This window comes from Manis pentadactyla, chromosome 16, assembly GCF_030020395.1.
Source record: "Manis pentadactyla isolate mManPen7 chromosome 16, mManPen7.hap1, whole genome shotgun sequence".
NCBI lineage: Eukaryota > Metazoa > Chordata > Mammalia > Pholidota > Manidae > Manis > Manis pentadactyla.
In genome coordinates this window covers 61,550,492-61,562,581 of record NC_080034.1, presented here as the reverse complement: position 1 = coordinate 61,562,581, position 12,090 = coordinate 61,550,492, and the positions used below count along the sequence as shown (strand labels likewise).

General features: G+C 42.5%; 1 protein-coding gene across 2 annotated transcripts in view; it reads left to right on the top strand.

Annotated features, from left to right (window-relative positions):
- DSP (desmoplakin) overlaps window positions 1–8,577 on the top strand; it is a 41,333-nt gene extending 32,756 nt beyond the window's left edge. The window contains exons 22-24 of one of the 2 annotated variants that reach the window (XM_036924869.2): window positions 534–632; window positions 1,412–3,706; window positions 4,657–8,577. In XM_036924869.2, the coding sequence (XP_036780764.2) occupies window positions 534–632; window positions 1,412–3,706; window positions 4,657–7,875 (5,613 nt within the window). In that variant the 3' untranslated portion in view covers window positions 7,876–8,577. The remainder of the gene's footprint in view (window positions 1–533; window positions 633–1,411; window positions 3,707–4,656) is intronic. The other variant, XM_036924870.2, reaches the window with a different exon arrangement.
- Window positions 8,578–12,090: the final 3,513 nt, after the last annotated feature.

Below are 12,090 nucleotides of genomic sequence, written 5' to 3'. Positions count from 1 at the left end.
CTCCTGTATCGCCTCTTCTCGGTGTCCCCTTCCTGTCTTCCCTGCAGTGCCCGAGTTAATCCCTTGCTATGGGGTATCCACTCAAAAAGGTTTAATAGAAGGTGTGTTCCCTCTGGTGTGAGTCATCGAAATATGATGCCTTTTAGGAAATCATCAGTGGAAGTCTTGATATTGCAGTCTTTATAGAAACTGGGCTTAAATTCTGGATTTAGTGTGGGAGGCTTCTTAAAAGAGGAAAATACCTAATAGATTTCTAACAGACAACTTGTTCCCAAAATGTCAGAGAACATCACCTGTTAGGTGGTTTGGGGGAAACACCCAGGAGTGATGAGGATGGAATACAGTAGTTTTAGCCCTTTGTTTTGTTGTGCTTCTGGATTTTGGACTTAGTACACATGAACGAAGGGAGCTCACTCTATGTAATCTCTCTGTTCTTTGTTTTAGAAAGCAAAGTTGTTCAACTTGCATAGGACTTTTTTTTAATGTAATATATATATGTTTTTTTTTTCTTTCTTTCACCCCTTTCCTCCAAGGCTGCAGATATACATGCTCGGTACATAGAACTACTTACAAGATCTGGAGACTATTACAGATTCTTAAGTGAGATGCTGAAGAGTTTGGAAGATCTGAAGGTAATTTATTTCCTTGGAGGATCAAAAAAGAAAATGGAACCATTTTATTACTGCCTCATTCTAGTATGGATTTGAACATACTCACTGGCAAAATTATATTTTCTCTGAACAGTTAGTATAATACAGTTTGCTCATGAGTCAGGTTGGTCCTATGCTCCAGTACACTGCTCTGAAGTGACTTAAATAATATTTGCAGAATTGGAACTACTCTACATTGCCAAAAAACCAGTAATTTCATTTAATGAAATTTGAGGTCAAGGAATTTGAGTCATGTGTGTGTGTGTTAAAGTAAGGATAAGAATATCGTGGACTAGCTGGATTTGAATTTTCATGTTGAGTGATTTACTCCTCATTTCTAATACTCAAATAGAGTTTATATGAAAGCTCACGTTATACCTTGAAATAAAGGAAACATAATTTATGAAATACTAAGCTTTTAATTTTGGAAAATGTGACTTCATTTATAGATGAAGCTGAAATTCAAAGATGATATATCATTTGCTAAGATCATAAAGGAGTTGATGAAAGAATTATGATAAAAGTATAGATTTCTTGAATTTTTGTCTAGTAGTTTTTGCCTTGATCACCCTTTATATGTGTGCTTATGTGTGTGGTGTGTGTTTGTGGGTGCCTGTGCTTGTGTGTCTGCCTGTACATGCACGTGTGTTTGTGATGTGCAGGAGTGTAAAGAGAAATGAGTGTGCACATTGATCTGGGAGGGAAAATGTACTGCTGCTTCCTTCCATCTTTCAACATAATTTCTGATTTCACTTCCACAGCTAAAAAATACTAAGATTGAAGTCCTGGAAGAGGAGCTCAGACTGGCCCGAGATGCCAACTCTGAAAACTGCAATAAGAACAAATTTCTGGATCAGAACCTGCAGAAATACCAGGCAGAGTGTTCCCAGTTCAAATCAAAGCTTGTGAGCCTGGAGGAGCTGAGGAGACAAGCTGAGCTGGATGGAAAGACAGCTAAGCAAAATCTAGACAAGTGCTATGGCCAAATAAAGGAACTGAATGAGAAGATCACTAGACTGACCTACGAGATCGAAGATGAAAAGAGAAGAAGAAAGGCAGTGGAAGACAGATTTGACCAACAGAAGAATGACTATGACCAGTTGCAGAAAGCAAGGCAGTGTGAAAAGGAGAGCCTTGGCTGGCAAAAAATAGAGTCTGAGAAAGCCATCAAGGAGAAGGAGTACGAGATTGAAAGGCTGAGGGTTCTTTTACAGGAGGAGGCTGCCCGGAAGAGAGAATACGAAAATGAGCTGGCAAAGGTAAGAACCCACTATAATGAGGAGATGAGTAATTTAAGGAACAAGTATGAAACTGAGATTAACATTACGAAGACCACCATCAAGGAGATATCCATGCAAAGGGAGGATGATTCCAAAAATCTTAGAAACCAGCTGGACAGACTCTCAAAGGAAAATCGCGATCTGAAGGATGAGATTGTTCGGCTGAATGACAGCATCCTGCAGACCACTGAGCAGCGAAGGCGGGCTGAAGAGGATGCTCTTCAGCAAAAGGCCTGTGGCTCTGAGATAATGCAGAAGAAGCAGCATCTGGAGATAGAGCTGAAACAGGTCATCCAGCAGCGCTCCGAGGACAATGCAAGACATAAGCAGTCCCTGGAGGAGGCTGCAAAGACCATTCAGGACAAAAATAAGGAGATTGAAAGACTCAAAGCTGAGTTTCAGGAGGAGGCCAAGCGCCGCTGGGAATATGAAAATGAACTGGCTAAGGTAAGAAACAGTTACGATGAGGAAATCATTAGCTTGAAAAACCAGTTCGAGACCGAGATCAACATCACCAAGACGACCATCCACCAGCTCACCATGCAGAAGGAAGAGGACACCAGCGGCTACCGAGCCCAGATAGACAATCTCACTCGGGAAAACAGGAGCCTGTCTGAAGAAATAAAGCGGCTGAAGAACACTTTAGGCCAGACCACGGAGAACCTCAGGAGGGTCGAAGAAAACATGCAGCAGCAAAAGGTCGCTGGCTCAGAGGTGTCTCAGAGGAAACAGCAGCTGGAGATCGAGCTGAAACAGATCACTCAGATGCGCACAGAAGAGAGCACGAGATATAAGCAGTCTCTGGATGATGCTGCCAAGACGATCCAGGAAAAGAACAAGGAGCTAGAAAGGCTAAAGAAACTGATAGAGACAGAAACCAAAGAACGGAAATGGCTGGAAGAGGAACATGCTAAATTGCAAAGGGCCCAGTATGATCTGCAGAAAGCAAATAACAGTGCCACAGAGACGATAAGCAAATTGAAGGTTCAGGAGCAAGAATTAGCTCGCCTGAGAATTGACTATGAAAGGATTTCCCAGGAGAGGACCGTGAAAGACCAGGATATCATGAGATTCCAGAGCTCTCTCAAAGAGTTGCAGTTCCAGAAGCAGAAAGTAGAAGAGGAGCTGAATCGGTTGAAGAGGACAGCCTCAGAAGACTCTTGCAAAAGGAAGAAGCTGGAAGAGGAGCTGGAAGGTATGCGGAGGTCTTTGAAGGAGCAAGCCATAAAAATCACCAGCCTGACCCAGCAGCTGGAGCAGGCATCCATTGTTAAGAAGCGGAATGAGGACGACCTCCGGCAGCAGAGGGACGTGTTGGATGGCCACCTGAGGGAGAAGCAGCGGACCCAGGAGGAGCTGAGGAAGCTCTCCTTGGAAGTGGAGGCCCTGAGGCGTCAGTTGCTCCAGGAACAAGAGAATGTCAAACAGGCTCATGTGAGGAATGAGCATTTCCAGAAGGTGATAGAAGATAAGAGCAGAAGCTTAAATGAAAACAAAATAGAAATTGAGAGGCTGCAGTCCCTCACGGAGAACCTGACCAAGGAGCATTTGATGCTGGAGGAAGAACTTCGCAACCTGAGGCTGGAATACGATGACCTCAGAAGGAGCCGTAGTGAGGAGGACAGCAACAGAAATGCAGCCATCTCGGAGCTGAGGAGCCAGCTGCAGATCAGCAACAACCGGACCCTGGAACTGCAGGGGCTGATTAATGATTTACAGAGAGAGAGGGAAAATTTGAGACAGGAAATTGAGAAATTCCAAAAGCAGGCTTTAGAGGTATTCACAAATATTTGATCACAGCTTTACTGTCTCAAATAATTCTCTCTGTTATCATCTAATCTGTGATCTCTCTTTGAGATGGATGCTTACAGAAAGTCTGATTTTTCTTTTTATTGCTGTATGACTATCTGTCATAATCCAGATAACTGCTTTAAAATAATTCCAGTGCTGTTTGCCCTTCTATCCTATGACTGCTTCAGGTGCCCCTCTGTGTGTAGGCTGTGTTTGGCTCTGCTTTCAGAACGTCAGCATGGGTATAACTTCCTGTGAATGTTCCTCTCTGTTTTCTAGAAGAGAGCTCTTAGTGAGCTATGACTTACATGTCAAACAAATTTTCTTAAATGAAAGCCATATTAAAAGAGTTTTTTATGCAACTTTTAAGTCACTTTTTCTTGCTTATGTGATTTTTCTGCATGTATTCTCTGTTCTCTTTTGATCACGGTCCTCGTATGTTTCTTTTTCTTTGGGTTTTCTTTTTTTAACCCCTAATTAAAAAATAACTTCTTTAATTTCTAATACATTTGACTTAAATAGACAATATTTGTGTGGGGCTGGGTGTGGGGCACATGTGTGTTCATAGATTTATATTGCTTTATTAAACATGTTAGTGTAGCTGTAACAGGTGAGAGGTAGGTATAGCAGGTATGATGACCTAGAATAAAACTCTTCATATTTCTTCAACTGTAATTATTATTAAGAGTAAGGTGTACAACTTCTAATTCCTTCTGTGGAAAAAAACATTAAGTATGAAGCCATTTATCAAAGTGGCCACATAAACCACAATTTTTTCATGAATTTGTAAGGTAACAAAATAATAGCATGTCTGGAAGAAACAGGGCAAGTAAGTAAACAAGTTTTATTTTTAAGTAGGAAAAGAGGTTAAATTACGATAATAATATGATATAATGAAAACATTTTTTACTATTTCTTTCCTTTTTAAATTCTAGGCATCTAATAGGATTCAGGAGTCAAAGAATCAGTGCACTCAGGTGGTGCAAGAACGAGAGAGCCTTCTGGTGAAAATTAAAGTTTTAGAGCAAGACAAGACCAGGCTGCAGAGGCTGGAGGATGAGCTGAATCGTGCGAAAGCAACCCTGGAGGCAGAAAGTAGGGTGAAGCAGCGCCTGGAGTGCGAGAAACAGCAGATCCAGAATGACCTGAATCAGTGGAAAACCCAATTTTCCCGCAAGGAAGAGGCTATTAGGAAGATAGAGTCAGAAAGAGAAAAGAGTGAGAGAGAGAAGAACAACCTTAGGTGTGAGATCGAAAGACTGCAAACAGAGATCAAGAGGATTGAAGAGCGGTGCAGGCGGAAGCTGGAGGACTCGAGCAGGGAGACGCAGTCACAGTTGGAAATAGAACGCTCCCGATTGCAGAGGGAGATCGACAAACTCAAACAGCGCCCGTATGGGTCCCATCGGGAGACCCAGACCGAGTACGAATGGACTGTTGACTCCTCAAAGCTGGTCTTCGATGGGCTGAGGAAGAAGGTGACAGCAATGCAGCTGTACGAGTGCCAGCTGATTGACAAAACAACCTTGGACAAACTGCTGAAGGGGAAGAAGTCAGTGGAAGAAGTTGCCTCTGAAATCCAGCCTTTCCTTCGAGGTGCAGGAGCTATTGCTGGAGCTTCTGCTTCGCCTAAGGAAAAGTACTCTTTGGTAGAGGCCAAGCGGAAGAAATTCATCACCCCAGAATCCACAGTCATGCTTCTAGAGGCCCAGGCAGCTACAGGTGGCGTCATTGATCCCCACAGGAATGAGAAGCTGACTGTTGACAGCGCAATCGCTCGGGACCTCATTGATTTTGACGACCGCCAACAGATATATACAGCCGAGAAAGCCATCACTGGTTTTGATGATCCGTTTTCAGGCAAGACAGTATCCGTTTCGGAAGCCATCAAGAAAAATTTGATCGATAGAGAAACTGGAATGCGCCTGCTGGAAGCCCAGATTGCTTCAGGGGGGGTAGTGGACCCCGTGAACAGTGTCTTTTTGCCCAAAGATGTAGCCTTGGCCCGTGGGCTGATTGACAGAGATTTGTATCGGTGCCTGAATGATCCCCGAGATAGTCAGAAAAACTTTGTGGATCCAGTCACCAAAAAGAAGGTCAGTTACATGCAGCTGAGGGAGCGGTGCAGAATCGAACCACACACAGGTCTGCTCTTGCTGTCAGTACAGAAGAGAAGTATGTCCTTCCAAGGAATCAGACAACCTGTGACCGTCTCTGAGCTAGTAGATTCTGGTATATTGAGACCATCCACCGTAAATGAACTGGAATCGGGTCAGATTTCTTATGACGAAGTTGGTGAGAGAATTAAAGACTTCCTTCAGGGTTCAAGCTGCATAGCAGGCATATACAATGAGACCACAAAACAGAAGCTTGGCATTTATGAGGCCATGAAAATTGGCTTAGTCCGGCCTGGCACTGCCCTGGAGTTGCTGGAAGCCCAGGCAGCTACTGGCTTTATAGTAGATCCTGTTAGCAACTTGAGGTTACCGGTGGAGGAAGCCTACAAAAGAGGCCTGCTGGGTATTGAGTTCAAAGAGAAGCTCCTCTCTGCAGAACGAGCTGTCACTGGGTATAATGATCCTGAAACAGGAAATATCATCTCTCTGTTCCAAGCCATGAATAAGGAACTCATTGAAAAGGGTCATGGAATTCGCTTACTGGAAGCACAGATTGCAACTGGTGGGATTATCGACCCAAAGGAGAGCCATCGTTTGCCAGTTGACATGGCATACAAGAGGGGCTACTTTAATGAGGAGCTCAGTGAGATTCTGTCAGATCCAAGTGATGACACAAAGGGATTTTTTGACCCAAACACCGAAGAAAATCTCACCTATCTTCAACTCAAGGAAAGATGCATCAAGGATGAGGAAACAGGGCTCTGTCTTCTGCCCCTGAAAGAAAAGAAGAAAGAGGTACAGACATCGCAAAAGAATACCCTCAGGAAGCGTAGAGTGGTCATCGTTGACCCAGAAACCAACAAGGAGATGTCTGTTCAGGAGGCCTACAAGAAGGGCCTTATAGATTATGAGACCTTCAGAGAACTGTGTGAGCAGGAGTGTGAGTGGGAAGAGATCACCATCACCGGATCGGACGGCTCCACCAGGGTAGTCCTGGTAGACAGGAAGACAGGCAGTCAGTATGATATTCAAGATGCTATCGACAAGGGCCTTGTGGACAGGAAGTTCTTCGATCAGTACCGATCCGGCAGCCTCAGCCTCACTCAGTTTGCTGATATGATCTCCTTGAAAAATGGTGTTGGCAACAGCATGGGTGGTAGTGTCAGTGATGATGTTTTTAGCAGCTCCCGACATGAGTCGGTAACTAAGATTTCTACTGTATCCAGTGTTAGGAATTTAACCATCAGGAGCAGCTCTCTGTCTGACTCGCTGGAAGAGTCGAGTCCCATTGCAGCCATCTTTGACACAGAAAACCTGGAGAAGATCTCGATTGCTGAAGGCATAGAGCGGGGCATTGTCGATAGCATCACTGGTCAGAGGCTTCTGGAGGCTCAGGCCTGCACAGGTGGCATTATCCACCCAACTACCTGTCAGAAGCTGTCACTTCAGGATGCAGTCTCCCAGGGCCTGATTGACCAAGACATGGCCACCAGGCTGAAGCCTGCTCAGAAAGCCTTCATTGGCTTTGAAGGTGTGAAGGGAAAGAAGAAGATGTCAGCAGCAGAGGCAGTGAAAGAAAAATGGCTCCCCTATGAAGCAGGTCAGCGCTTCCTGGAGTTTCAGTACATCACTGGAGGTCTCGTTGACCCTGAAGTGCATGGGAGGATAGGCACGGAAGAAGCCATCAGGAAGGGCTTCATTGATGGCCGAGCAGCTCAGAGGCTGCAAGATACCAGCAGCTATGCCAAAATCCTGACCTGCCCCAAAACCAAATTAAAAATATCTTATAAGGATGCCATGAATCGCTCCATGGTGGAAGATGTCACTGGTCTTCGCCTGCTGGAGGCTGCCTCTGTTTCGTCCAAGGGCTTGCCTAGCCCATACAACATGTCCTCTGCTCCAGGCTCCCGCTCCGGCTCCCGTTCTGGCTCTCGCTCTGGGTCCCGCAGTGGGTCGCGGAGAGGAAGCTTTGATGCAACCGGGAATTCTTCCTACTCTTACTCCTACTGCTTTAGCAGTAGCTCTGTTGGGCGCTAGTAGTCAGTTGGAAATGGTTGCTCTACCTTGGCTTCATTTATGTGAATTTTCACTTTATTAAATAATTAAAAAAAGAGAACCTAGTGCTTGCAGTATAGTGATAGAGCTTTCTGTGCTTAAGACAACATAGCTATGGCTGAAATAAAATAGTAAAGGCTCTTCTGGCTTTTTATGTTAGCTCACCTTAACTAATGTAATACACTGAATGTAGTGTACATGAAGCGGTAATCACATGTAACGATAGCACAAATTGAATCTGGAATTTGTTCTCTTCTGCGTTTAGGTTTTTTGATTTAGATTCCTCTTGAACTTCTTTTGGCCTACAATACAGATTTCTATTCTAGGAGATGAAAAATTGATCATTGATATTTTAACCACCATTCTGTTTCTCATCTAAATATTTCCATTTTCTGTATTAGGAGAAAATTCCCCCTCCTATTGTCCCCCCAAAATACTCCACCCCAAACCTAAACATTTTGGAATGAGTCTTCTTTAGTTATAGACTGTGGATTGTATAACCTGTATGCTCTTGGATGTACCTGTTTGATTTGGTATTAATTTGACTTTATGTGATGACAGCAGCAATCTTTGCTTTTCTTTGGTCAAAGTTTTCTGTTTATTTTGCTTGTAATATTCTATATACTTTAAAAAGGTGTCTTCATGAAGTTTGCTATTCTGGCAATAAACTTTTAGACTTTTGAAGTTTTTGTGTTTTAATATGTTTATACATATGAGGGCATTTAGCAGCGCCTTTTGTCAATAAGCCTAAAACCATCTGTTTTCAAAATGCCATTCAGAAAGACCATTTAAAACTTAAAATTTTAGTTCTGAATTCTTGTTAAACGTTGGTCTTTTGAGATTAGTTTTTTCAACATTTGTCAAATCTCTGTTGTGTACTAAGTAGAGTCCTTAGAAAGAAGTTTGTGTGAAGAGGCCAGGCCAGAGGTCAATACCTGTTCTAATTTATTCTGGACAGTGAGTACCAAGTAGCATGGGCAAAAGTCACCATAATGCCACTTAAAAAACACAAAGTGACTAAGATTTCATTTTGGACATCCTTAAAATACATGGTGTTTCATTTTCTGCCCTGAGAGAAAAGAACTGTCTTGGAATCTGAAAATGATCCCTAAAGTGTTCTTGGCTCACTGTTGAAGGTCAATGAGATAAGCCTAGTTTTTGGATTAAAGAGATTTTGAAATTCAGACGTTTGTCATTAGTTGACATGACTTTACTGAATACCTATTATGTCTGTATTGGGATAGGTACTACAAATTCAAGAGAATTTGCATGCCCCCTGACTTCAAGGCATTTGCGACTGGATCGGGACAGAAGACACATAAAGCAGTCAGTGGGACAACTTTCATGTATCAGCAGTATATATTAATACAATCAAATTTTAGGGGACAGAAAATAGGAAAACAAATGAAATGTTAATTGTCAGAGAAAAAGATCCCAAGTGACAAATTATGGGTCACTTATGCTGAAAGCATTCATTTCTTATCTCTCCTTACCCTTGTTCCCTCCCAGTCTGGAGGACATAATTAATTTTATTCACTAAACATGGAGTACACCTTTGTGCCTTGCATTGTGCAAGATGCAATGGATTCCATGGTAGAAATACGGCAAAAAAAGAGCCCGTTTACTGTGAGAGGAAGACAAAAATACGTGGTAAATGCTGTGTTGGGAGAAGTGAAGGAAGATCCTTATGCTAGGGCTGGGAGGTTCTCTTAGCTCATGCCACTACAACAAAATAGCACAGACTGGGTGACTTACACCAAAAAATTAATTTTCTCATAGTTCTGGAGGCTAAAAGCCCAAGATCAAGGTGGGCTCATGGTTGGTTCCTGGTGAGCTCTCTTTCTGGCTGGTAGGCAATGAAGGGTAGGGAGCTCCTGTGTCTCTTCCTCCTCTTAGAAGGACACTAGTCTTAAAACATTAAGGCCCCACCCTTACTGTAAGATAAATTCTAGCCGAAATAAGCAGGCGAAGAGAGGCAACAAAGGGCCAGGTAGTTGATTTGAACGCAAATTCCCGGGCGAGGTTTCTCAGTCTACAGAAATGGATGCTGGGAAAGTCGAGCCCAGCAGGGCAGGCGAGTTTTTAAAGAAGGTAGGGGGAGGGAGAGTTTAGATTTACAGTAGCGTAAGGATTGGCTAGCCTAAGGCTCATTTTTCAGGTTGGGAGGGGGCAGCAGCTGGGGACTTTGGCACGTTGTCAGACTGACGTGCTCCTCCCTCCCCCCAGTGCTTTCAACCTTACACTTATGACCTCATTTAACCTTAATTACCTCCTCAAAGGCCCTATCTTCAAATATAGTCACATTGGGGGGTTAGCCCTTCAGAGTAGGGGTTTGGGGGGACACAATTCAGTCCATAATACAGACAACCTACAACAGGTCAGGAGATCTCTCTAGGAAAATGATGACTGGATGGGGACAGAAGATTCATAAGCATCAATGTAAAGCAGTTCTTCGTGTTGGAACAGTATGCCTCCAAGCTGCTGCCAAAGTTGTCAGTTCTGAGATGAGAGGGCTGTGTCCTGGAGAGATACTTGACCTGGGCTGTTTTGATTAGTTCACCTACACAGTGCATCCACAGAAAAGGGAAATATACATACGAATTTCCAATGACAGTCATTATTTCATTTCCAAAAATAGCCTAACATTTTCCAGATGACTGGGCTATGTAAATAGAAATAAAAAATAAGGATACTATGAGCAGAGTATGAATAAAGTACTTTTAGAACTCATTCCTTACCCGGTATCTGCTTGCAGCTACTGGCCTATTTCCACATTTTCTGATACTGCCTATTTATTCTCTTACCATTTTTTTTGTAGGTGAGAGAATTGTGCCATTTGCCCTTGGAAATAGCTGTCCACAAAAACGTCCTCCACAGTTTCTTCATCTGGTGGAAACAAGTGCAAAGGGAAGCAAAGATCATGAAATCAGGCATGAAAAAAATAAATAACTACAAGGGGGATTGGATTCTGGGAGTTAAAACCACTTGGGGAAACTAAAAGATTTGATTCCAAGTTTTGGGTAGGAAATGTGTAAAGTAAGCTGGGTTAATCAAAGCAAGGAAGTACTGAAGGACAAATGGGGACATGTCTAGTGGTTTAAAGTGGCTTCCACCGGTCAAACTTGGGAAACTGAGCATCAACAAGAATCATGATGGTAAGGGAGTATGTAATAATGTAAGGTTTTTAAATAAAAACCTTAAATCAATAATAAATTTTTTCAAAACCTTGAATCCATAGTGAAGCAATAACAAAATGGAACTGTGGTAAGGATGCCAGTTAATAAATGTAGAAGCCATGATATTAAAGAATCATCATTTATAATTCCTAACATAGTAACTGATTCAGTGAAGGACTGCATGAGTTATTGCATTCATATGGCCCCAAGGTATCATTCCACAGATTACTTACCAGTTAATTACCAAGAGGAAAATGAACTATTACAATGGAGCAATACAGGCACCACCTTTACCAAGTGATCAAATTTAGCATTGCTAATAACAGAATCTAAGATACAGGTCCTCTATGAGATGTAATAGAGGTACACAGATCTTGTAAAAAATGCTTAAACCTTTTAAGAGGAAAAAAAAATTTCACAAATCCAGAAAGGGACGTTCTAGAAGACAAGAGGCTGAGGCTCCTGACAAAATTCAATTACTTAATTTAAAAAAGGAGGGTGGGAGGAGACTGTTGCAGATGAAAAGATTAAAAGAGACAATAGCCAATTACAGCTCATGGGTTGAGAAAAATAATAAAACGGCTATGAAAGAAACTTTGGGGAACAAAGAGGAAATAAATATGAGCTGTACATCGAAGGATATTATGAAATTAATTTCCTTAGCTCTGATCAGGTATCACGGATATGTAGGAAAATGTCCTCATTCTTAGATGTATATTGACACATATTTGGGAGTGGAAGCAGCTGCAACTGACTTTCAAATAGTTAAACAAAAATAAGTTCAGCAAAAATTTCAAAATAAATAAAAATAAGGGGCTGTGAGTGTGACAACAAAAGAAAGCAAACGTGGTCAAGTTAACCATGAGCCGGAGGACAGTTATGCAAACGCTCATCGCCCTATTCTTTTAATCTTTCTGTAGATATAAGCCATGTTTTTTAAAAAATTGGGGTGGGTGGGGAATGGCGTTCAGGGTAGGCCAGGCTCAAAGGCACCTGGGAGCAGTCGCAAAAGCAGGACGCC